This window comes from Anolis sagrei, chromosome 1 (genome assembly GCF_037176765.1).
Source record: "Anolis sagrei isolate rAnoSag1 chromosome 1, rAnoSag1.mat, whole genome shotgun sequence".
Taxonomy (NCBI): Eukaryota; Metazoa; Chordata; class Lepidosauria; order Squamata; family Dactyloidae; genus Anolis; species Anolis sagrei.
The window spans coordinates 313,822,157-313,845,007 of record NC_090021.1 but is presented as its reverse complement, the minus strand read 5'-3'; the positions used below and the strand labels follow the sequence as shown (position 1 = coordinate 313,845,007).

At 40.5% G+C, this 22,851-nt stretch overlaps 1 protein-coding gene across 6 annotated transcripts in view; it reads left to right on the top strand.

Moving 5' to 3' along the window:
• Nucleotides 1–11,554, top strand: part of PTPN21 (protein tyrosine phosphatase non-receptor type 21) — a 66,824-nt gene extending 55,270 nt beyond the window's left edge. For 4 of the 6 annotated variants that reach the window (XM_060757047.2, XM_060757073.2, XM_060757038.2 and 1 more), the window contains 6 exons: nucleotides 1,662–1,802; nucleotides 3,003–3,224; nucleotides 4,652–4,780; nucleotides 6,139–6,373; nucleotides 7,310–7,470; nucleotides 9,894–11,554. In XM_060757047.2, the coding sequence (XP_060613030.2) occupies nucleotides 1,662–1,802; nucleotides 3,003–3,224; nucleotides 4,652–4,780; nucleotides 6,139–6,373; nucleotides 7,310–7,470; nucleotides 9,894–10,022 (1,017 nt within the window). In that variant the 3' untranslated portion in view covers nucleotides 10,023–11,554. The remainder of the gene's footprint in view (nucleotides 1–1,661; nucleotides 1,803–3,002; nucleotides 3,225–4,651; nucleotides 4,781–6,138; nucleotides 6,374–7,309; nucleotides 7,471–9,893) is intronic. The other 2 variants (XM_060757084.2, XM_060757055.2) reach the window with 1 other exon arrangement.
• The last annotated feature ends 11,297 nt before the right edge of the window (nucleotides 11,555–22,851 follow it).

Here is a 22,851-nt window from a genome sequence, read left to right as displayed (position 1 = left end):
CTTTCTTTCAGCTTTTAGGTCCTTAAATAGAACTCTTTGCAGTTCAGCTGCCCACAATTTCTTTACTAGAAATGCAGAGGGATACAGCTGAAATGAAAAGGGCTTGATGTTTTTGTGTTGAATGATTATATGGACCTCCTACCTTGGTTTATAATTGTTAAAATTCAAAGTTGGTATAGTTTATTGTGTTTTTCCTGCATGACAGGGAGGTTGGACGAGATGGCCCACATAGTCTCTTCCAACTCTATTATTCTATGACTCTATGCCAGGCACCAGTTAGTGGATGATATGGTTCTAGGAGAAAAACCTTCCTGTCAAAAGAGGAAACTGTGGATGGACGTGAACCCTATTGAAATGAATGTCTTCTGATGGAGGTTACCATAGGATTAATCTGAAGGACCTAGCAAATTCCTAGAAAGGAGAGAGAATTCTATACGTCAATCTTTGGAGAGGTATTCTTTCTAGGAATTTTCTAGGTCCTCCTGTATAACTCTATAATTACTTCTAATGAAAGCTTACTAGGGAGTCGTATTGGAGGACTAGAGATTCCTAAAGAGAGCATATTAATCAAATTTGTAAGTGACTATATTTGCAAAAATTCTCATAACTGTTCCATCCAGTAGGTAAGCAGAAAGGCAGAGTGATTGTCCAAGGTCTTCCAGTGACATTTTATGGCTCAGTAAGGCTTTAAGCCTGGATTTCCTAGGTTCCAGTCCAACACTCTTAACCAATACAGCATATGTTAGGCCTTTTGTAGCCATGGATTCTGCACCCATGGATTCAACTTTCTTAAGCTTAAAAATATTTTTAAAAATCCAAAAATCAAAAATTATTTTGCCATTTTACATAAGGGACATCATTTTATTGTACCATTGCATGTATGGGACTTGAACATCCATGGATTCTGTTATTGAGAGGAATGTCCTAGAACTAAACGCCTGCAAATACCTAGGACCCACTGTACTATTGTAAACCAGTACAGTGTAGAACAGTGGTTCTCAACCTGTGGGCCCCCGGATGTTTTGTCCCTCAACTCCCAGAAATCCTAACAGTTGGTAAACTGGCTGGGATTTCTGGGAGTTGTAGGCCAAAACAACTGAGGACCCACAGGTTGAGAACCACTGGTGCAGAAGCTAGAGTACTAGAAATAAGAGTTGGTTTCAATGTTATGCTCAGCTACAAAATTTATGCTGATCATGTACTCTCAGCCTTGTCTACCTTCCAGAATATGAATGACAGAATGGAATAGTTGTCTGTCAGACTTGGGTTCCTTGGCAGAAGATCAAAATAAAAGCAAACTGCTGGGACTCCATGGATGCCAGACTGCAGCTGTCCTGTCCTATTTTTGTACCATCACCTGCAGTTATTTCGTAAAGTTCATTGAGTAGAACAGTGCTTTTAAACTGCTAAGGTCTATTTATCATTCCTATGAAGTATGAAAAGTTTGAAAAGATGGAATGAGGACCAGCAAGATGAAAAGAATGCTGTTTTGTGGCTGCATTCTCTGTAAGGTGGTGTCAGCCAAGGAAGCTATTGGCGTGCCTTTTCCCCCCTGCTTTCGAAAGACAAGCTGAATTGCTTCCCTTTTGCAGCTGAGTCGCCCCACATTTCATCTGAACTTGGTTTCTACTACATTATGTTGTAAGGGTGCCTTTTTCCAGCAGGTCATGAAAAAGAACAGAGCTGAAGCAAAAAAAATTGGACCTTTGAAGTTAGCTGCTCTCAATGGACTGACATTATCTCGACTTCCTCTGCCAGATGAAGGAAGGGAGGAACCCACCAGAGCTACAAATGATGAACGGGTTGGTTTCATGTTTTCTCTGAGCTATATGTTTGAAGTTTATGTTCAATTTTCATAATTAAATAACCTTGACTACTACCCCAAGGAAAAGTTTTATCTGAGTAAAGACAGTAGGATTAGCTTATAGGAAAAAATGCACAACATTAAGAAACTATTTTAGTGTTTGTGCATACACTTGTATTTTATGTTATACTTAACCTTTTTAATATTATCCCAGGACCCAAATAGAGCAGAAAGGTGGCATTCAAAGGGTTATATATCTATCTCGCTCTGTGTACTCCTTACCTGGAGAGATATACTGAATAGACATGAAGAAAACAGTAGAATAGTAGATTTTTTTCTGTGATGGTATCTCTTGACTTTGGGATCTACTGAATGGACTTTCTCCATGAAGTTTGAGAAGCTATTTTAATACACACAGGCTATACCCTATGTTACACTAACAAAGTCTAGCTTTCTTGCATTGATCATCCAGAACAGGTCTGAGGCACGCATTTGAACTTGTAGAGTGGTGACACCCCGGTTCACTCCACAGTGCTTGTTGGAGGCAACCTTTGCAGTTTTCCCAGTTTTCTTTAGTTGGCATCCCTCTTAGTGGAATACATAGCCATGTATCTTTGGGTGGTTTAATAGTAGTTGATATTCTCTATCCACTACAACAACCAAAGTTTCCTTCCCCATTGCCAGAAGCAGTATGATTACAATCTCCACTGATACCTCCAGAAAGAAGACCTCAGTTGATGATGCCATCATCCATTATCTAGCTATGGAGACATACCCAGATGCTTCTCTGATCCTACTCTGCTCTCTTCCATCTGGGGAATGGTGTAGGATGGGGGATGAGATGTGTGTGGAAGCTGAAATGTTTAAAAAATGAGCCTGGAGAGGGGCTGTTGCATAGACAAATGTAACATAATTCTGCAAGTAGAACTATTACACCACATTGTTCCATTGGAATCTCAGCCTTTATTTTATATGCATAATTATTTTTGGATTTGGTACTAGATTATACTCAATCCCAAGATTTTACTCAGTCAAAAGATTGTACTCAAAGAGTTAATACTATTAACCCCCATCCTATATATGCACAGTTATAGTCATAGATGGACAAACAGTCAGACAGATAGAGGGAAAGGGAATGAAAATATACGTGTTTATATCTTTATGCAAAATGGTGTATTCATATTTTTCCCGTTTCTAGTGTAAATGTCTGGAACAGCGGTTAGAACAAGGAATGGTGTTTACAGAGTATGAGCGTATCCAAAAGAAAAGGCTTATGGATGGCGATTGTTCCATAGCCCGTCTCCCAGAAAATGCAGAACGGAACAGATTCCAAGATGTACTTCCGTATGATGACACCAGAGTAGAGCTGGTCCCTACGAAAGAAAACAATACAGGCTATATTAATGCTTCCCATATTAAGGTGAGATCAGGAAAACTGTTTTATTGAATGATCTTCCCAACAGTTGTCTTTGAAACATTTATTAAAATTGACCAGACTAAAGGTTTTTCTAAAATGCAAGCTGAATATGCTAAAGGTGGTGCAGAATGAAAGTGTGAAAGAAATTTACTTTTCTTAGTAGATACAAAGGGGTTTGTTTGCCCTAGAATATTTAATTTGGATTACTATTTATGAGTTCAAAGGATTCAGAACAAAAACCTAAGCTGAGGTTCTACATGTCTACTTAGTCTTTCTATACATTGAAAGAACAAACCGTTTAATCAATGGTGGACTCAATTGTGAATAGTATCATAGGTTTCTAGCCATGGTGTTTCATGCAACTACAACAAAAATGAATTATGTCCAAAATGTGTTTCTCCATTCCTCAGTCTTTATCTTCTGTGAGATTTAGTGAGAAACATCTTAAAATACATTCCTTACATTTTCAAATCCTCATGAATCCTATCTTGGAGTGTTTCTAATAGAAAACAGTTTTTGGCTCAAAATTTTTCTCTCTCAAAGAGTAAGTTTGAAAACTGCTGTTTTCAGGGTTATGTTTCTGAATGTGAGAGCATAAATATGGTCTTTTGAAATCAACTGATTAGGTTTTTATTTTTTAAATATTTTGTTCTTTATTAAACTATTTGCACTTGTCTTTGTCATAAGTTTTCAGGAATGTATACAACAAAATCAACTGAAAACAGTTAAAACCAGTTTAAAATTATACATCAATGTGGAGTCAGGTAATGTCTTCAAATCAGAGAGTATGTTATAAAAAGTGCATTTTTCCTTGGTGCTGGAACATAGCCAGTGTTAGCACAAATGGGGAGGGCCTCCAAGGGAAAGGCATCTTCGTGCTTTTCCTCTGTTTTTTTTTTAATTGATTATTCACATTCTGGGACACATAAGAAGGGACCTCCTCTTATCTCAAGTAGATTATATAGGAAGATGTGATTCAGGTTGTAAATATAATCATTATAGTGCTCTAAATTAAATGACTAGTAGGCAGTCATCTTCAGGAGAACCAGATATAGAGCACCTTGCAGTAGTCTAACTGGGAAATTACTAGTGCCTGGACAAGTTATCTCTGTCCAGGAGAGGCCATAGTTCATGGGCTTTAAGAGGATTATTAGCCTTATGGCCTCAGCTTTCCATCTGGCACAGAAGAGACCACATTAAGGAAGAGGTTGTGTCCATGTTTTGTTATCTTTGCAATATATTTGGTGGTTATAAATCCTTTGGTGATGGAAAGAACAAGGGCAAAAACTTTCCAGACTAATCTAGATTTGTTTGTTCTCATCCTTTATCACAGGATGCAGCTGTTTTCCCACCAGCTCTTTGTATTATAAATGGATATACTTTTACAGGCTCATTTAGTAGCTGTAAGTCTTTCTTGTCTCACTACACAGGTCTGTGTTGGGGGTATGGAGTGGGATTACATTGCTACCCAAGGCCCTTTGCAGAATACGTGCCAAGATTTCTGGCAGATGGTGTGGGAGCAAGGGATTGCCATTATAACCATGGTGACAGCAGAAGAGGTGAGTGTTGTCTGCGTTGGGCAATAATAGCCTTGGAAGTGGTTTTCTGTTCTTCAACGTGTTAGTATTGGAGTTATTTCTCCGACTTCAGAAGCATCAAAATGAAATGAGTTCCATATGTGTGAATTTTAATGGTCAAAGTTCTCGTCAATCTGATTTTTGCTGATGGTTCAACAGATTGTTGCTGGGGGGCCAGTTCAGGACTGGGGAAGTCCAGGTTCAAGTCCACACTGAGATAATGATAGGGTTACTGTGTGGCTTTGGAAAGCTGTCTCTCAGCCTAAACTGCCTCTCAGGATTGTTGTGTGCTTAACAGGGAGATAATTATATATGTGTGTGCAAGGGCTCCTTGCAGGAGCTGACCAATTTAAAAGATAAACATAATTCCCTTGAAGATATTTTTTTTTTGCATTTTAAATTGGGAAAGCCAGAAATCTCCATAGGCTTTTGGAAGCGTGACCCTTTTGGAAATTTATTGGCATCCATGCTATTTGGAATAATCATAACCTTTGGAAAGGCATGACCTTGTTAGAGATCATAACCTTTTTGTAAAGTATTATCTTTCTGAGAAGAGTTAAAACGTGCTTGAGTCAATCTTCTCCTTTGTGATAAATATCCACTAGTATTCATGCAAGGCAATTTAGATTTCTCAGCTGTTAGAATGATATCCCTGATTATCTCCTTGAACTATTAGGAACAAAGATATGCCAATGCATAAAATATATAGCAGATCTTCAGAAGTGTTATTTCAGTTGCCCAAAAATATGTCATCTACTTTCCCATAAAATATATTACTTTAAAATCATACTCTCAGCAGACCAAAAAATGAGTAGTCTTCATTAAAAGTTAGCATAGTTGATTTACATACAAACTTCATATATTTAGCGTATAGGTAAATACATGAAGTTTGGTTTCATGTTAAAATGAATACTACTTAAAATTGTACTATACTTCAACTGACTGTACTATACTGTACTATACATCTGCTGCAAACAGACTAATACGTTAACATCTCACTTCAGCATGCCAACTATACTCCTGCTCTGATATCAATGATATCACTGACTTCTAACTTCTAACTAACTCAAGCCATAACTATCTACTATCTGACTTAACTGACTCCAGCGGACTTCTGAAATGGAGTCTCACTCTGAAGATTCTAAGATCTGAATCACATGATCTGTAGTCCCTCCTACAACCTCTAACAACACAGAGTTAAGGGGAAATCTGCACACCAGTATATACATGCATTATAGTAAGCAATCTGAATTATATACATAACAAACAATGAATATAGGAGGCTTGTAGAAGGTTGCTATTTCTAACATTTTTTAATTGACGAAGCTTAATGTTTTCAGGAGGGTGGCCGAGAGAAAAGTTTCCGATACTGGCCACGGCTCGGCTCGAGGCACAATACAGTGACATATGGGAGATTTAAGATTACCACCCGATTCCGAACAGACTCCGGTTGTTATGCAACAACAGGTTTGAAGATCAAGCACCTCCTCACAGGGCAAGAGAGAACAGTTTGGCACCTCCAGTACACTGACTGGCCAGAGCATGGCTGCCCAGAAGATATAAAAGGATTTCTATGTAAGATTTTTTTAATTACCTTTGCCAGTAACTAAGTCATGGCTGCTTTGTGGGAAATAGGCATTGGGAAGTGTGTTTTGTGAGTTTTCCCAAAATCAGTCAAGAACCATTAGGTTATGGTGGTTTCATTATTTGAAAGGGTGTCATAAGGAAGAAGGAGTAGGGTTGTTTTCTTTTTCCATGGAGACTAGGATTCATAGCAAGTTCGAAATTACAGGAACGAAGATTCCATCAAAATATTAGGAAGAATCTTCTGCTTGTAAGAGCTGTTCAACAGTGGAACTCTCTGCCCGGAATGTAGTGGAAGCTCCTTCTTTGGAGGCTTTTAAACAAAGGCTAAATGGCCATCTGTTAGGGATGCTTTCATTGCCCTTGTTCTGCATGGCAGGGGGCTGGACTGGATGGCTCATGTGGTCTCTTCCATTCTAGACTAGGATTTCTGGAGACCAGGATTTGAATCTCTGCTTAGCCATAGAAACTGACTGGATGAATGGGCAAGTCTGAGTCTCAGATAAAAGTGATGGGAAATGTCATCTGAATTAATCTTGGCAAGAAACTCTGTGCTAAATTTGCCATTAGTTGGAGTTGTCGTGAAGGCAAATAAAGACAACAAGAAGAAATAGCCTGCTAATTTACCAAGACCAGGTACCATTTTGTTTTGAGCTGGTATTGGCTCATTAGGCATTTTATGGCCTGAAAGCAAATGAAAGAGCAAACATTCTATTAACAAGTGTGGAGCTTTTAAGCTAAATAAAGGAAGGATATAAATAATAGCAAAGTACAGCTGAGAGCCATAATTTGGACTCTTTTGGATTGCCATTTTCTGGCAAAAGGCGAGGGATGAACTTTTTTAACTGAACACATTTTTAATATGTTGGCTATTATTTTCTGGACTTGGTCATCATGTCTGTTTTTCTTTTCCTTTTGATCTAACAGCATACCTGGAGGAGATACAGTCAGTGCGGCGTCATACAAATAGCACTGCAGATCCAACACTTCCAAACCCCCCTCTGCTAGTGCATTGCAGTGCCGGTGTGGGAAGAACTGGAGTGGTCATCTTGTCAGAGGTCATGATTGCCTGTTTGGAACACAATGAGGTTATTTCTTATACTGACATATTGATATTTGGAATTTTTCTTTGGAAATGCTGCTAGTAACTCACCTGATGCCTCATCCTCAGAGCCACTTAGCAGGATCCTAAAGAAGCACTCTACTAACCCTATTATTAGAAGTCTTCTGTGGTTGTGATAGCCATTGGCCAGTGAAAATGCAAATGAGATGGTGGCATTTGTCTGCACTGCATTTTCATTTGTGTTCATTGGCCAAGGGCTGTTTCACCCTCTCAGGCGTTCTAATAGGCTTCAGCTCAGTGCTGGGCTTATTAGGTCAGAAGTGTCTCGAGGAATTAGATGAAGGTGTTTAGAACTCTATTGCCAACAAAAGATGGCAAAGTGCCTTCGGCCCACTCATGAACAGGGTATCCTGTCATCACCTTCTCTCATTGTTCGTTCCTTTCTTTCCTCTAATTAGAGTCTAATACTTGAAGGTGTACTGCTTCAATACTTTCACATACAACATCTATTTCTTCTGGTAATTGCTTCTTTTTAAAAGAGGCAGGTGGACAGAGACAATAATTTCCTGGCACACTACATAGTTACTTCCTCTACTATTCATATGATTATCTACTCACCTTGCTTTTAGGTAACATCTTCCCTCCTGCCTTTGACCTGCAACAACCAACTTTAGTACTGTATTTGTTACCTCACCACCATACCTACAAGTTTTGCATTTGTATTACAAACATAGTCTGCCTATAAAGATTTGTTCATAGGCACATCACTCCATCATCTCTTTTACTTACTAGTAATTACTGTAATAGTATCAATCTGGGAGTGGCTTGGTTAGTCCCTATGCTGAAACATTGAAAGCTTCAACATGCACGGCATTGGGTTGTAAACTCTAATAAAGCAAATTTTGATTGAAAACTTAGTCTATCAAAGGAATCCCTTGCCCTTTGCTTCTGATATTGTCATCTACAGACTCCCTCAAAGCATCTCCAGAAGGTTGAATGGTGTGGGGCATGGGATGGGGGAGAGATGAGGATGATTAAGTGTTCTTCTGTGCACTTCAGTTAGCACTTTAGTATGTAAGCATGTGGTGAGAGAAATATAATTTCAGCATTTCTGGGGGCATAAATTGTTCCTTGAGAAAATTAATCAAAATAATGGCATGCATGGTTTCCTCCAAAGTTCAGTGGCAAACCATAACAAGAGTTGGAGCTTCAGCATTTCCATCCTCTCAAAAGCTTGCATATTTATTGTTTCATTTTCCCACATTAATTGAGTACACCCCAAAAGATCATCTCCTGTCCTCCCCTAAGGAACATGCTTAATAAAATTAGTGAGGTGATCATCAGTATGGTCTTTGAGCACTTGACCACTCTGGAAAGTGCTCTTGGGCGTATCTGTCCTGGACCTGGTGTCAGAAGTAATAGGCATTTTGGGATATGCTGTCTTCTGTACAGAACATGGCTACTGTCAATGTTGACTGGAAGATTCTAGATTTTGGTGGCATTATATAACTGTATAATTTCTTCTGCCCCTCTTGTTATTCCTGCTTTCTGTTGTGACCTGTGAGTGAGTGCTCAGCAATAGGGATATAAAGAAGAAAGCCTCCATTTCCATATCCTTTGCCTTCTTGTGATATGGTACAGGTTGTCCCCAAAGGATAGGCCAAATGGGACATTGGCCTGCATAAATTGGAGTCTAGATTCAGGGAAGTCATGCTACTCCTCTATTCTGCCTTGGTTAGACCACACCTGGAATACTGTGTCCAATTCTGGGCACCACAATTGAAGGGAGATGTTGACGAGCTGGAAAGTGCCCAGAGGAGGGCAACTAAAATGATCAAGGGTCTGGAGAACAAGCCCTATGAGGAGCAGCTTAAAGTGTCGGGCATGTTTAGCCTGCAGAAGAGAAGACTGAGAGGAGACATGATAGCCATGTTTAAATATGTGAGAGGAAGTCATAGTGAATGGTTTTCAAGCTTGTTTTCTGCTGCCCTGGAGACTAGGAAGTGGAACAATGGCTTCAAACTATAGGAAAGGTGATTCCACCTGAACATGAGGAAGAACTTCCTAACTGTGAAAGCTGTTCAGCAGTGGAACTCTCTGTCCCAGAGTGTGGTAGAGGCTCCTTCTTTGGAGGCTTTTAAACAGAGGCAGGATGGCCATTTGTTGGGGGAGCTTTGAATGCAATTTTCCTTCTTCTTGGCAGGGGGTTGGACTGGATGGCCCATGAGGTCTCTTCCAACTCCATGATGCAAGGAAATGGGCAACATTAATGGTGAGGAAGTAAGCATTTGCAGGACACTACTAAAAGAGGACCCCCAATAGCCTAACTTTCCAGCAACCACAAGAAAAAAAAACCCATAAACAAACAAAAACCTGTAAGCTGCACTGATCTTGTCATAGAGCGTAGTGTTGACAAAACTGTTTCCTGCTTTCTCCTTCTCTTTCTAGCCTCTAGACATCCCCAGAATGCTGGATATGCTGAGACAGCAAAGGATGCTGATGGTGCAGACGTTATGCCAGTACACATTTGTCTATGGAGTTCTTATTCAGTTCCTGAAGAGTTCAAGGCTTATATAAACCTTCCTCACTCTACTTCCAAGGTTCATTCTTTGCAAGTTTACAAAAAACAGAAATCTGCCTTCCGTGGGGGCAACCTTCTTGGCTTGGGTTGAAGATGCTGAATACCAGTCATCGCTGTTGGTCCTGACAAAAGAAGACTTTGAGTGGATGGGCTTCTCTGTTTGTTCACAATGCATTGGCAGCTGGAAGAAGAAAGGAACGAGTGTGGCTTCTGGAATATAGATATGTACTGCAATGCCGTGTTTTCCATGTGCTTTATAGTGTTACAGTAAGAAAACCTATCATACCAAAAGAACATTGCCCAATACTGAAAATTATTGACATTCGAATTTTATAAAAACCCATTTGGAGAGGAAAGAGAGGGGAAAGGCTGATGCTTTACCAATGTATACTTGTAGATACATTATATGGGAAAGGTGTTTGCTCTGCACATATCAAGATCACAAACCGCAATCACTTTTCTCCAAATTTTGTATTTGAATCAGTCCTAATACATATATAACACACTTGTGAATTGTACAGATTTCATATTGGAAATAATATCACCAAGAAGCCGTTAAAGCTATTTAAGGCAGTTAGTTTTGCATTTAGTGCTTTTTTGCTGCTCTGCTAAAAAACAAAACAAAACTCTGAACAGCACAGTATTTCAGCACAGTGTGTGTGTGTATGTGTTTATAGAGAGAGAGAGGGAAAGAGAGAGGGAGAGGAAGTAAGAAAGGGGTTAAGCTTTTTGGTTTTTTTTTTTGTCGTGTCAGGAGTGATTGCAAGTTGCTCCTGGTGTGAGAGAATTGGCTGTCTGCAAGGACGTTGCCCAGGGGACGCCTGGATGATTTTGATGTTTTTATCATCCTTGTGGGAGGCTTCTCTCATGTCCCTGCATGAGGAGCTGGAGCTCATAGAGGGAGCTCATCTGCCTCTCCCCGGATTCGAACCTGCGACCTGTCGGTCTTCAGTCCTGTCAACACAGGGGTTTAACCCACTGCGCCACCGGGGGCTCCTAGCTTTTTGGTTAAGGGGAGGGAATGGCACGAGGTAATGTCTCATATTATTTGAGGCATGGTGAAAAAAGGAAGGAAATGTATTCCAAGACCTATATTAGGCAATACATTTGGGGGTAATCTCGTGGGTAATAAAGTAAGACAGAAAAAGCCAGGAGAAATGGTTATAGCAGGAGAAGAAATGAAAGGAGTATGTTGTTTGCCTATATTTTTAGGCCAAAAGAATAGGTGGGGAAAGTATTACGTGATGTTAAATTGTTCGTTGTGAGTTCCAAAAGAAACCAAAATAAATTGTATGCTCAGTGTATTCATTTATTCACAAGACGGTTTTCTACTACTGGTTGAAATCAAGGTGGATACAAATGGTATTTAAGCACTTTCCTGCCTTTTATTTCTCTAGGGAATTATTTTGGTTGTATCAATATGTTGAATTGATTAGCATACCAGGAGACTTCAGAGGAGCTTTTTACAATGATGTGAGTGAGTGGTGACTTGGTTTTGAGGATTGGTAATTGAGGAAATTGTATGTGAGCCGGGAGAGTGCAAGTGTGGTTATTGGTTTGCCTGTTTTTAAGTGGAGAAGCTACAGTATTATATATAAAGTAGAGTCTTGCTTATCCAACATAAACAGGCCGGCAGAACATTGGATAATTTTGGAAAATGTTGGATAATAAGGAGGGATTAAGGAAAAGCCTATTAAACATCAAATTACATTATAATTTTACAAATTAAGCACCAAAGCATGATTGACAGTAAAAGCAGTTAAATACATGGCAACGTTATGTAGTAATTACTGTATTTACGAGTTTAACACCAAAATATGACAATGTATTGAAACAGCTGGGTTGGATAATACAGAATGTTGGATGAGCGAAGGTTAGATAAGCGAGACTCTACTCTGTGTGTGTGTGTGTGTGTGTGTCTATATATATCTCCTAATGAATAAAATCATGAAGTATCATATTGTTATATATTTTAACACCCCCCCCCCCCCCGATGATATCCCTAAGAATAGACTCTTCCATAGAGTTGAGGTGAGATTACAAGGAGCTATAACTTTTGGGATGTCTAATTGCCTTCCTTGGGATCTCTGGGAGGTTTAGCCATGATAAATGCTCTGATTGGGTGGCAAAAGCCTATAGAAAGCATATTCATCAAGAGCAACAAGAATATCACTAGCTAGGTTAGAAAAAAATGCTTCACGATATCTTTCATTGGGTTATTGAGATTATTGTACATTGTTTAGCCAATCACCAAATTGATCTGTTTTTGAGGGGAAGAGATCCAGGTAAAGCTTTGTTTTCAACATTAGCCAGGATTGTTCCCAACAAAGTGAGATTAGACTTCTGCCATTGTGGATGTGTTTTGCTGGTTTAAGATTGACGGCCAGAATATTCAGACTGGTTTTAATGTCGGTGATGCTAATTAAGTATTGGACAGACTCTTGTCATCTCTGTTAGTGACCCGTTTGGGTCAACTAGTTTTCCAGTTTTCAAGTCAACCATTCGATTTATTAATTTCTGTAACACATTCAATTGAGTTGTGGCATTTTGCCTGCATTCCTTGAATCAGCAAATCCATTCATATACTCTGAAAATGCTACATTTCTGGCAGAGCTTTCTGGGAAGCTTGAAGGTATCACAGAAAGGTTTGGAACTCTTCTGCAGGCTTCCATGGTTATCAGAAGTATGGTATGGTATTCCTAAGCATGCATTAGAAAGCTCCCAATGATGCAGGCCTGCACAACCCATGGCCCTCCAGGTGTTTGGGACTCCAACTCCCAGAAGCCATAGTCAGCTTGTCTAGTGGTCAGGAATTCTGGGAATTGAAGTCTAAAACACCTGGAGGACTACAGGTTGAGCTCTCATGATTTGGAAAAAGTTGTTTTCAATTTTAAATCCTAGATGGCATCCCATTAGTGGTATGGTCATGTGTGAGTTTCTCTTACACATGGGGCACTTTGAAGTTTGCTCCATCTGTTGCATCTCCCCAGACCTACTGTCCAGCCTCTGAAGGCCCTTATGTGGCCTCATTACAGTGTAGAATGGGGCTTTGTCTCATGGGGTCCAGGCAAGATCCTAGAGCACTTGGCTTTGTCTCTATAGCTAGACATTCTCCAATTCTTCTCATCCACATTGTGGATTCTTCCCTTCCACCTGCAGGAGCATAATTCGCTGAGCTCAATTAGCCCTTTTTGCAGAAGTCATCACCCTGATTTTGGCTTGTACGTACCATAAAAATTACTACTCATATCCACAGTTGTGAGTAGCTTTTCATGTATTGTAACCAAAATGATCAGTTTTGTGTGTGTATGTGTGTGCGTGTTTGCATGTGTTTGCTACTGTTCAATAGCTAATTTCCAAACCAGACATATAAGCTATAAGGTGAGAATCTTGGGAGCCCTACTACATATTAGCACAATGCACAGGAAAAGGTTAGAAACCTTAATAGCACATTCTGGTGCTGTCCAGTTTAGATACCTAGAGAATTAAAAGTGTGCTCCTTACTTAGGTAGTGGTATGGGATTATTATTATTATTATTATTTGCTCCTTACCTTCCTAACAGGAGTGGCCTGGGTTTGAGGATAAAGCTACTTTTGCAAACCACAAGAGTACTTTATGATGTCAACATGGGCAATGCTACAAGGGCAAAAGAAGCCTTTATCAAGTATGTACCAGATGTTTTAGGGGCCTAAGGGGGTTCTTGGTTGTGGCTGTTCTCGCTACAATGTGCTAGGGACCAGTTTCTTTGGCATTCCTTTGCATCTGTCTGTTGACATGCATTTTGAGGGATGTGCAAGCTCTTATGTGGAGTGTGTTGGGTCTTTAACAAGAGCGGGATCTCTTGCAGCAGATGGAGAAAGAGTTGGGATCCTCAGGTCTAACACTGTACCGTTCCGAACCCTTTTGTTTTCATGATTTTGGAAGCTTTGGAAGTTGTTTAGGAACTTGGATGTAAGGCTATTGTGGAATCAGGTGTTTTCAATTATGCCTTCAAAAGAATCCAGCTTGAAACCTTGAACTGCTGTTCGCGATCAGATTGGAAAATGTTTGGGTACACTTAGGGGCCAGCTACACTAACCATGTAATGCAGTTTCAAACCAAAATTGAAGGAAGTGGTTTCATTGTGCAGATAATTACATAGGGAGTCCTGGAATAAGTTTGAGGCATGAATGTTGATTACACAAACTACAGAGCACTGATGCACATTGAGTGCTTTCTTTTGTGTGCTTTTGTGGGAGGCTGTATGTTTGCAGCTACGTTGGATTTATTGAAGAGTCTTGAAGTGGAGAAGAAAAGATGTTCAAATACATAAACTAATTAGCTCTTATCCTTTGGATGATTTTGTTGTATTACACAGCCCTTTTGGGCCATGCCATTGTGTCATGGTGCCCTGTGCACCCTCCTCCCTCCTCTCATCACATGATGGAGATCCTTTCCCTCCCCATCAGATGGCAGAAAAGGCGGCAATGTCTGGCAATGTGCGTTTCCTCGTTGCCCTTTCTGCCATCACATGGCAAAAAGGGGAGGAAATTGCAAACAACAATTTCCTCCCCGTAGTGGTGGAGCTTCCACCCCACTGTAGGAGCAATGTGGGTGGGGCTTGCCGTGCATTGTGTGATGGCGCACAGCAGGCCCCGTCCAAACCACACACCAAAGTAGCAAAACGGGGCAAAATTGCTCCATGTGAAGATGCCCTTAGAGCATCCCAGGACTCTGAAGTAGTTTGAAAACAACTAAAAAAAGAACTTCTGGAACGGATGGGGGAAAAAGAGCCAGTTAGTTTATTTAGCTCATTTTCTTACATTTGTAGCACAATCTCCTTTTCCTGAATTGTTTCATTTGCTACTAAGCATGAGAATTATTTCCCAATATCAGGAATTCTGGGGAGCCTACATGGATTGTATAAAAATAAAAACCTGAATCTTACCAGTAGTCCTTGCTAGAGCCAGCGAATCAACTTGATTCACCTACGTGGTGAATCTGGCAGTGAATTGAACAGGTGTACCATTAAAGACTGTACTATTGGATCTTACAGCTGAATCTTGTATGACCTCTATGTATTCTATTGCACAAAACTGTAATAACACAGAGTGAATTCCCAACAGACTTCACCCTCAAACCTCACTTTCCAATAAGCAGCTGCTGGGATTGATGGGAATCTCTTCTCCTGTAATTCAAGAAGTAGTTGCCTAACATTTCTTACTCTTCTTGTAAGTAATTTCTGGCATGACAGGAAAGACTTGTCGCAGATCCCACTCATGCTGGAAATTGCTTGCAAAAGGGGAAGAGAGTGGGAAACAGCAAGCAGCCACTTCTCAATCAACAGGGAGACAGGCCTCTGTTAGTCTCAGCAGCTGCTTACCACTAAGTAGAATTCAGGAGATTTTGCGTAGCCCCTGCATAGCTCCTAAATTTGGGAATACTTAGAGAATTATCAATACATAGCCGTTATAAATGCATAATTGTAGGTTACATATTCGTAATTTCCCAAGAGTAATCTGCCATAGAACTCTGTTGCTTTTGTTGCAAGTGGCTTACTTGGCTACTCTTTTGGAAATGGTTAAGGCAAATGATAATAATGCTGGTGGTTGTTGCTTCCTACACCAGTAATATCTGTGCAAGGGTTTGGCTTCACTCTTTTGGGTTAGAAACATGTACACATGGCCACACCATACTAAGGGAGGTAGGACAGGATTGCAATATACGTATCTGGCACTGAAAGCTTTCGGCTGGGACTGGGCAGAATTGATCCTACAAAATCTCGTGAGATTCAGATAATTCAAAATCTCATTGGCCTTAATTAGATGTTCCGCAGCGTTTAGAATTTACTCTATGCAAGTGTAGCTGGACCTGGCACTTAATTTCCCCTTTGTCTTTTGGCGCCAATATACAGGGATTTTTACAATATTTTACTACAACATGAGCTCATTTGCCCCTCCTCAAGTATTATTTTTCTTGCGTCAAGAGAAGGGGTTCTTTTTCACAACACGTGCTCTGCTTTCTCTCTCTTTCTTCTCTGTCTCTCAATCAGTATTGTAAAAATGTATAATCACTTCAGCTTTAAATCTTGTACAATTGAAATGGGTTTGTAAACAATGTACAAATTGTATTTGATAGAAAGGCTTGTTTTACTTTGATATGTAATATATGTGAAATGAATTATATCATAGTCTATTTTTGCCATGGAAATAAATATTTGAAGCGCTTCTACACTCGTTCCATTGTGGTTATTAAATGTAAAGGTAAAGGTTTCCCCTTGACATTAAATCTAGTTGTGTCCAACTCTGGGGGGTGATTCTCATCTCCATTTCTAAGCCAAAGAGCCAGCGTTGTCCTTAGTCACCTCCAAGGTCATGTGGCTGGCATGACTGCATAGAGCGCCATTACTTTCCTGCAGAAGTGGTATAAGAATAAGAATGATAATAATAACTAGAAAAGCTGACATGATATGAGGATTTAAAGATCGAACTGCAAAGACTCTGGCACAAACCAATAAAGCTGGTCCCAGTGGTGATCGGCACACTGGGTGCAGTGCCTAAAGACCTTGGCCTGCACTTAAACACAATCGGCCCTGACAAAATTACAATGTGCCAGCTGCAGAAGGTCACCTTACTGGGATCTGCAGTCATTATTTGCCGATATGTCACATAGTCCTAGATACTTGGGAAGTGTCCAACATGTGATCCAATACAACAGCCAGCAGAGTGTCTGCTGTGAACTCATCTTGTTGTATTTCAAAGAATAATAATAATAATAATAATAATAATAATAATAATAATAACAACAACATAATTCTTATATCTCAGCAGTATCTTCCCGAAGGGACTTGGGATGGTTTATATGGGGATCAAGCATAGCAAAAATAGAAGTAAAATATAGCACAATTAAAATACATTGCAGTGCAATAATTAAAACCATAAAACCGTGCAAAAGACATCATAAAAACATAAGGTACCTATTGATCTACTCACATTAGCATGCTTTCAAACTGCTAGGTTGGCCGAAGCTGGGCCTAACAGCGGGAGCTCACCCCACTCCCCAGATCTGAACCGTCAACCTTTCGGTCAGCAAGTTCAGCAGCTCAGCGATTTAACCCACTGAGCCACCAGGGCGCCCATTATTAAATGTAGTGGGGGAAATAAAAGTGGACTGTTTCATATCACAGGGTGTCATTGATGAAACAGATTTTATAGAATAGTTTCTTATGGTTAGCCTCCTATTTAATATTTTAATGATTGTAACCCAGATGTATAGTTCCCTAACTTTTGGGTTTATGTTTATAGCTTCTAATGTCAGAACGTGCAGCTGCAGTATCCCTAAGGATTTCTCTAGCTTTCCATCTCAATGCATCCTGCAACTTGGGAGAGCAATGTCCTGATCAGCCCACCCTCAAAAGACCCCCCCTCGGTAGGGGTGCTGCCAGGCTTGAATGGGAAGAGGGGCTTGAGGTGCATGGTAGCATTATAGATGTACTTACAATGATGGAGTTTTGTTGGCATATACTTGAATATGCAGGATTTAGGTCCCCATGGTGTATAATAATCTAGTTTTGAATGCTAACACGTTGGAAACAAAAAGTCAGGGTTTTTTTAGTCGCCTTTGGGCTGAGAAAGATGGTACATAAATATGGTAAATAAATAAATAAAATCTCATGGCTCCTATCTTGTGTGACTCTTAGAAGTTGTAGTTTTTTAAAAAGGGGTGTGTGGGTGTGGGGGGGAGGTGGGTACCCTAATCTCCCTCCTTCAAAATGCCCAAACCTACCCTGTCATTTCCATTTCTGACTAAGCACAGTTCCAAAAATTATTGGCACGGTAAGTGGCAGACAAACACTCAAAATTAAACCAGCCTAGACATAGCAACCTGGTATTATTTACAGTGCCACATATTTTTCAGGACTTAAGGTATCTGTGCTTAATGAACAAAGCAACTGGGAAAAGCTTTGAAAGATTTGTTGAGCAGCTTGTGAATGGCTGACATTGTTATTTTTTGGGCTACTTTGCCAAGATTATTATTAGGTGTTGTAAACTGGGCAACATGTTCCCTATGTAAATAGAGAGCAATGAATTTCTTCTGAGAACACAGTTGTGTTCATTTGTCCTGTAGAGAAAATAAAGAAAAAAAAAGCTTTTGCAAAGAAGACATAGACAGACCAATCCCATCTAATCCTAGTAACTGTTCTGAAGCAGATGCAAAGCCTATACTGGGCAGGTTGTCTCAGCTTACATCCATTTACTGACATCTATATCTGGCTTGGGTTAATATTTATCTCAGTCAATATATGGCCACATGACTGTTTTACCATCTACTAAAATTCTGATCTTCTCTGAGTTTCCACAAACTCACATTGAATTATGTCACATTGATTTTTTTGGAGACTAGAACTTCTAGAAATACTCCTGCTAGCACTGGTCATACTGGTTGTGGAATCTGGGAGATTTTTTTTTAGTTCTGAACAGAAACCCAACTCTAGTTCCAAGTTCCAGGAGCTGGTGCTTCAAGGATAGGGATCTCCTCTGGCCAGAAGGGTCTCCACTGTAATGTAAATGAGCCTATTAATCCACGCTTTCACTAAAGAAGCCCAACTAGGATTCAAAATCTATTCAATGACTTTCCCCTACATGAGAAGTATGGGGGAATCAGGATTTGATGCAAGCAATAGAAGCCCCAAGCCTTTACTTTATTTTTCTTCTAAACTAATACTAAATTATTTGCTGAACTCTTGGGTAAGTATATATTTAACTCATAAAGATACATCTATTTCCACTTGAATGCCAATGAGTGAGTTGAAGGTGAGGGAGATGCTCACTGTGGAGCACATCAAGATATTGATCTTCATGATCCATGTTGCAGGAAATTATTTCTTCACCACATATATCTCCTTTGAAGAAATGGCTGGTTTCAAGTATTTTAGGTTTTTTAAAGCAATACTCCATGGCATATCTGATGAATATATCTAAAATAGATTTAGTGGAAAACAGCTGAAATATATTTTTCATCTCTTGTGTCTAAAAATTATTTACATGCTTTATATCTGGCTTTTTAGACAACTATTTTCTGCTCACTTGTTGTTGTTGTTCATTCGTTCAGTTGTCTCCGACTCTTCGTGACCTCATGGACCAGCCCACGCCAGAGCTCCCTGTCGGCCGTTACCACCCCCAGCTCCCTCAAGGTCAGTCCAGTCACTTCAAGGATGCCATCCATCCATCTTGCCCTTGGTCGGCCCCTCTTCCTTTTGCCTTCCACTTTCCCCAGCATAATTGTCTTCTCTAGGCTTTCCTGTCTCCTCATGATGTGGCCAAAGTACTTCAACTTTGTCTCTAGTATCTTTCCCTCCAGTGAGCAGTTGGGCTTTATTTCCTGGAGGATGGACTGGTTGGATCTTCTCGCAGTCCAAGGCACTCTCAGCACTTTCCTCCAACACCACAGCTCAAAAGCATCGATCTTCCTTCGCTCAGCCTTCCCTAAGGTCCAGCTCTTACATCCGTAGGTGACTACAGGGAATACCATGGCTTTGACTAGGCGGATCTTTGTTGTTAGTCTGATGTCTCTACTCTTCACTATTTTATCGAGACTGGACATTGCTCTCCTCCCAAGAAGTAAGCGTCTTCTGATTTCCTGGCCACAGTCTGCATCTGCAGTAATCTTTGCACCTAGAAATACAAAGTCTGTCACGGCCTCCACAGTTTCTCCTTCTATTTTCCAGTTGTCAATCATTCTTGTTGCCATAATCTTGGTTTTTTTGACGTTTAGCTGCAACCTGGCTTTTGCGCTTTCTTCTTTCACCTTGATTAGAAGGCTCCTCAGCTCCGCCTCGCTTTCGGCCATCAGAGTGGTGTCATCTGCATATCTGAGGTTGTTAATGTTTCTTCCAGCAATTTTCACCCCAGCCTTGCATTCATCCAGCCCCGCACATCGCATGATGTGTTCTGCATACAAGTTAAAAAGGTTGGGTGAGAGTATGCAGCCTTGCCGTACGCCTTTCCCAATCTTGAACCAGTCTGTTGTTCCGTGGTCAGTTCTTACTGTTGCGACTTGGTCCTTGTACAGATTCCTCAGGAGAGAGACAAGGTGGCTTGGGATGCCCATCCCACTAAGAACTTGCCACAATTTATTATGATCCACACAGTCAAAGGCTTTAGAATAGTCAATGAAGTAGATGTTTTTCTGAAACTCCCTGCCTTTCTCCATTATCCAGCGGATATTGGCAATCTGGTCTCTCGTTCCTCTGCCTTTTCTAAACCCAGCTTGAACATCTGGCAACTCTCGCTCCATGTATTGCTGGAGTCTTCCTTGCAGGATCTTGAGCATTACCTTACTGGCATGAGAAATAAGGGCCACTGTACGGAAGTTTGAGCAGTCTTTCGCATTTCCCTTTTTTGGTATGGGGATATAAGTTGATTTTTTTCTAGTCTGATGGCCATTCTTGTGTTTTCCATATTTGCTGGCAAATGGCATGCATCACCTTGACAGCATCATCTTTTAAGATTTTAAACAGTTCAGCTGGGATCCCGTCGTCTCCTGCTGCCTTGTTGTTAGCAATGCTTCTTAATGCTTCTGCTCACTTACCTCCATTCAAAAGACAGACTTTAATACTGTGTATAAATAAACCTAAAGGAAGACAGGTGAGAAGACTGGAGGGGAAAAGTGGAGGAAAGAGGTAGGTCCTTCAAGGGAAGCCTTAAGTCTACAGCATCCATTTAAGTCAATGTTGCAAAGAGAAGTTTCCCTATGAACAATGCAGATCTGCTATGCATGTGGAATCTATTTGTAATGTGAATAAATAGGGCATGTTTTTATTTTCACTGTCCCATGAATACTGGTGTCATTCCCCCCCACCCTCTCAATAAGGTAAAGGTAAAGGTTTTCCCATGACATTATGTCTAGTTGTGCCCGACTCTGGGGGTTGGTGCTCATCTCCATTTCTAAGCCGAAGAGCCAGCATTGTTCGTAGACACCTCCAAGGTCATGTGGCCAGCATGACTGCATGGAGTACTGTTATCTTCCCGCTGGAGCAAATGTTTTTGAACTGCTAGGTTGGCAGAAGCTGGGGCTGACAGCGGGAGCTCATACCACTCCCCGGATTCGAACCTGCAACCTTTTGGTCAACAAGTTCAGCAGCTCAGCAGTTTAACCCACTGTGCCACCCCCCCCCCCATAATATTGCATTATAAATCCCCCTTGCCTTGTCATATTGGGTTTACACACGAAGGTTGGCCTCCTGTTAGTGACATGCGTATGTCCAAGTCATAAAATACATATGAAGTGCATTATTACATGAAGAATAATGGAATTTTCTGCTGCAATGGAAGAAAAGTTGCTCATACAGCATGGTGCTCTACATAACAGCATCAAGTCACTGATGCATTGCACACTATTGCTATTCTGCATAGGAACTTTACAGAGCTGGCAAAATATAGCTTTAAATATAGATATTTATGCAAGGTTGAGAGGATACTGGGCTGTAACCAAAATGGATTCCTTCCATTTAGCTATGGAAGACTATGGTGGGTTTTGCGGTAGCACAATCTTTTATATACCGAATTTTCTTAAGAATGTACACAAACCATATTCCAGCTGTAAGTTGACCTACTTTCTCAGTCTTGATTTGTTGTGATATTTTCCATTCTGATTGTGGGGGGATACTGTGACTTTATTTAAATTAGGGTTTCTCAACCTGCAGGTTGTGACCCCTTGGGGGTCGTGAGGGGGGTTGCCAGAAGGGTCACCAAAGACCATCAGAAAACACAGCATTTTCTGTTGATCATGGGAGTTCTGTGTGGCCCAATTCTATCGTTGGTGGGGTTCAGAATGCTCTTTGGTTGTAGGTGAACTATAAATCCCAGAAACTACAACTCCCAAATGTCAAGATTCTATTTCCCCCAGACTGCACCAGTGTTCACATTTGGGCATATTGAGTATTTATGCGAAGTTTAGTCCAGATCCAGCATTGTTTGAGTCCAAGGTGCCCTCTGGAGGTAGGTGAATTGCAACTCCCAAACTCAAGGTCAATGCCCACCAAACCCTTCCAGTATTTTCTATTGGTCATGGGGGTTCTGTGTGCCAAGTTTGGTTCAATTCCATCATTGGTGGAGTTCAGAATGTTCTTTGATTGTAGGTGAACTATAAATCCCAGCAACTACAACTCCCAAATGCCAAAATCAATCCCCCCTCAACCCCACCAGTATTCAGATTTGGACGTATCGGGTATTTGTGCCAAATATGGTCCAGTGAATGAAAATACATCCTGCATATCAGATATTTACATTACGATTCATAACAGTAGCAAACTTACAGTTATGAAGTAGCAACGAACATAATGTTATGGTTGAGGGTCACCACAACATGAGGAACTCTATTAAGTGGTCGCGGCATTAGGAAAGTTGAGAAACACTGATTTAAATGCTTCCTTGGTTGTACTTTCTATTCCTTTTCCTTCTGAATTAACATTAGTGATGAACAGCCTCTTATGAATGTCCTTTCAAAGGCTCTTCTGGTTTTCTGTCGCTTTTCCTGTTGCGTCAAATGTGGCTTTCCTAGACATGGAATAGTGTTGTTGCTTCCTTTGGCAACTTGCAATTGTCGCTCCCATCAGATGACCACCTCTTGGTGAGAGATGGTTGGAATTAGTCCCGTAAATTATTTGATCCATGTTTTGAAAGCTGACAACACCATTACTTTGTCTAGGCCTTGCACTGCAATGCATAACCCTTTCCCGTTAAAATATATGTGGCAGCCTAGGATTCAGATAGAGTCCACGCAAGTGTAAGAAAATTCCTGTAAAAGAGTGAATTCTTTCTTGTAAGGAAATCAATAGATGCACA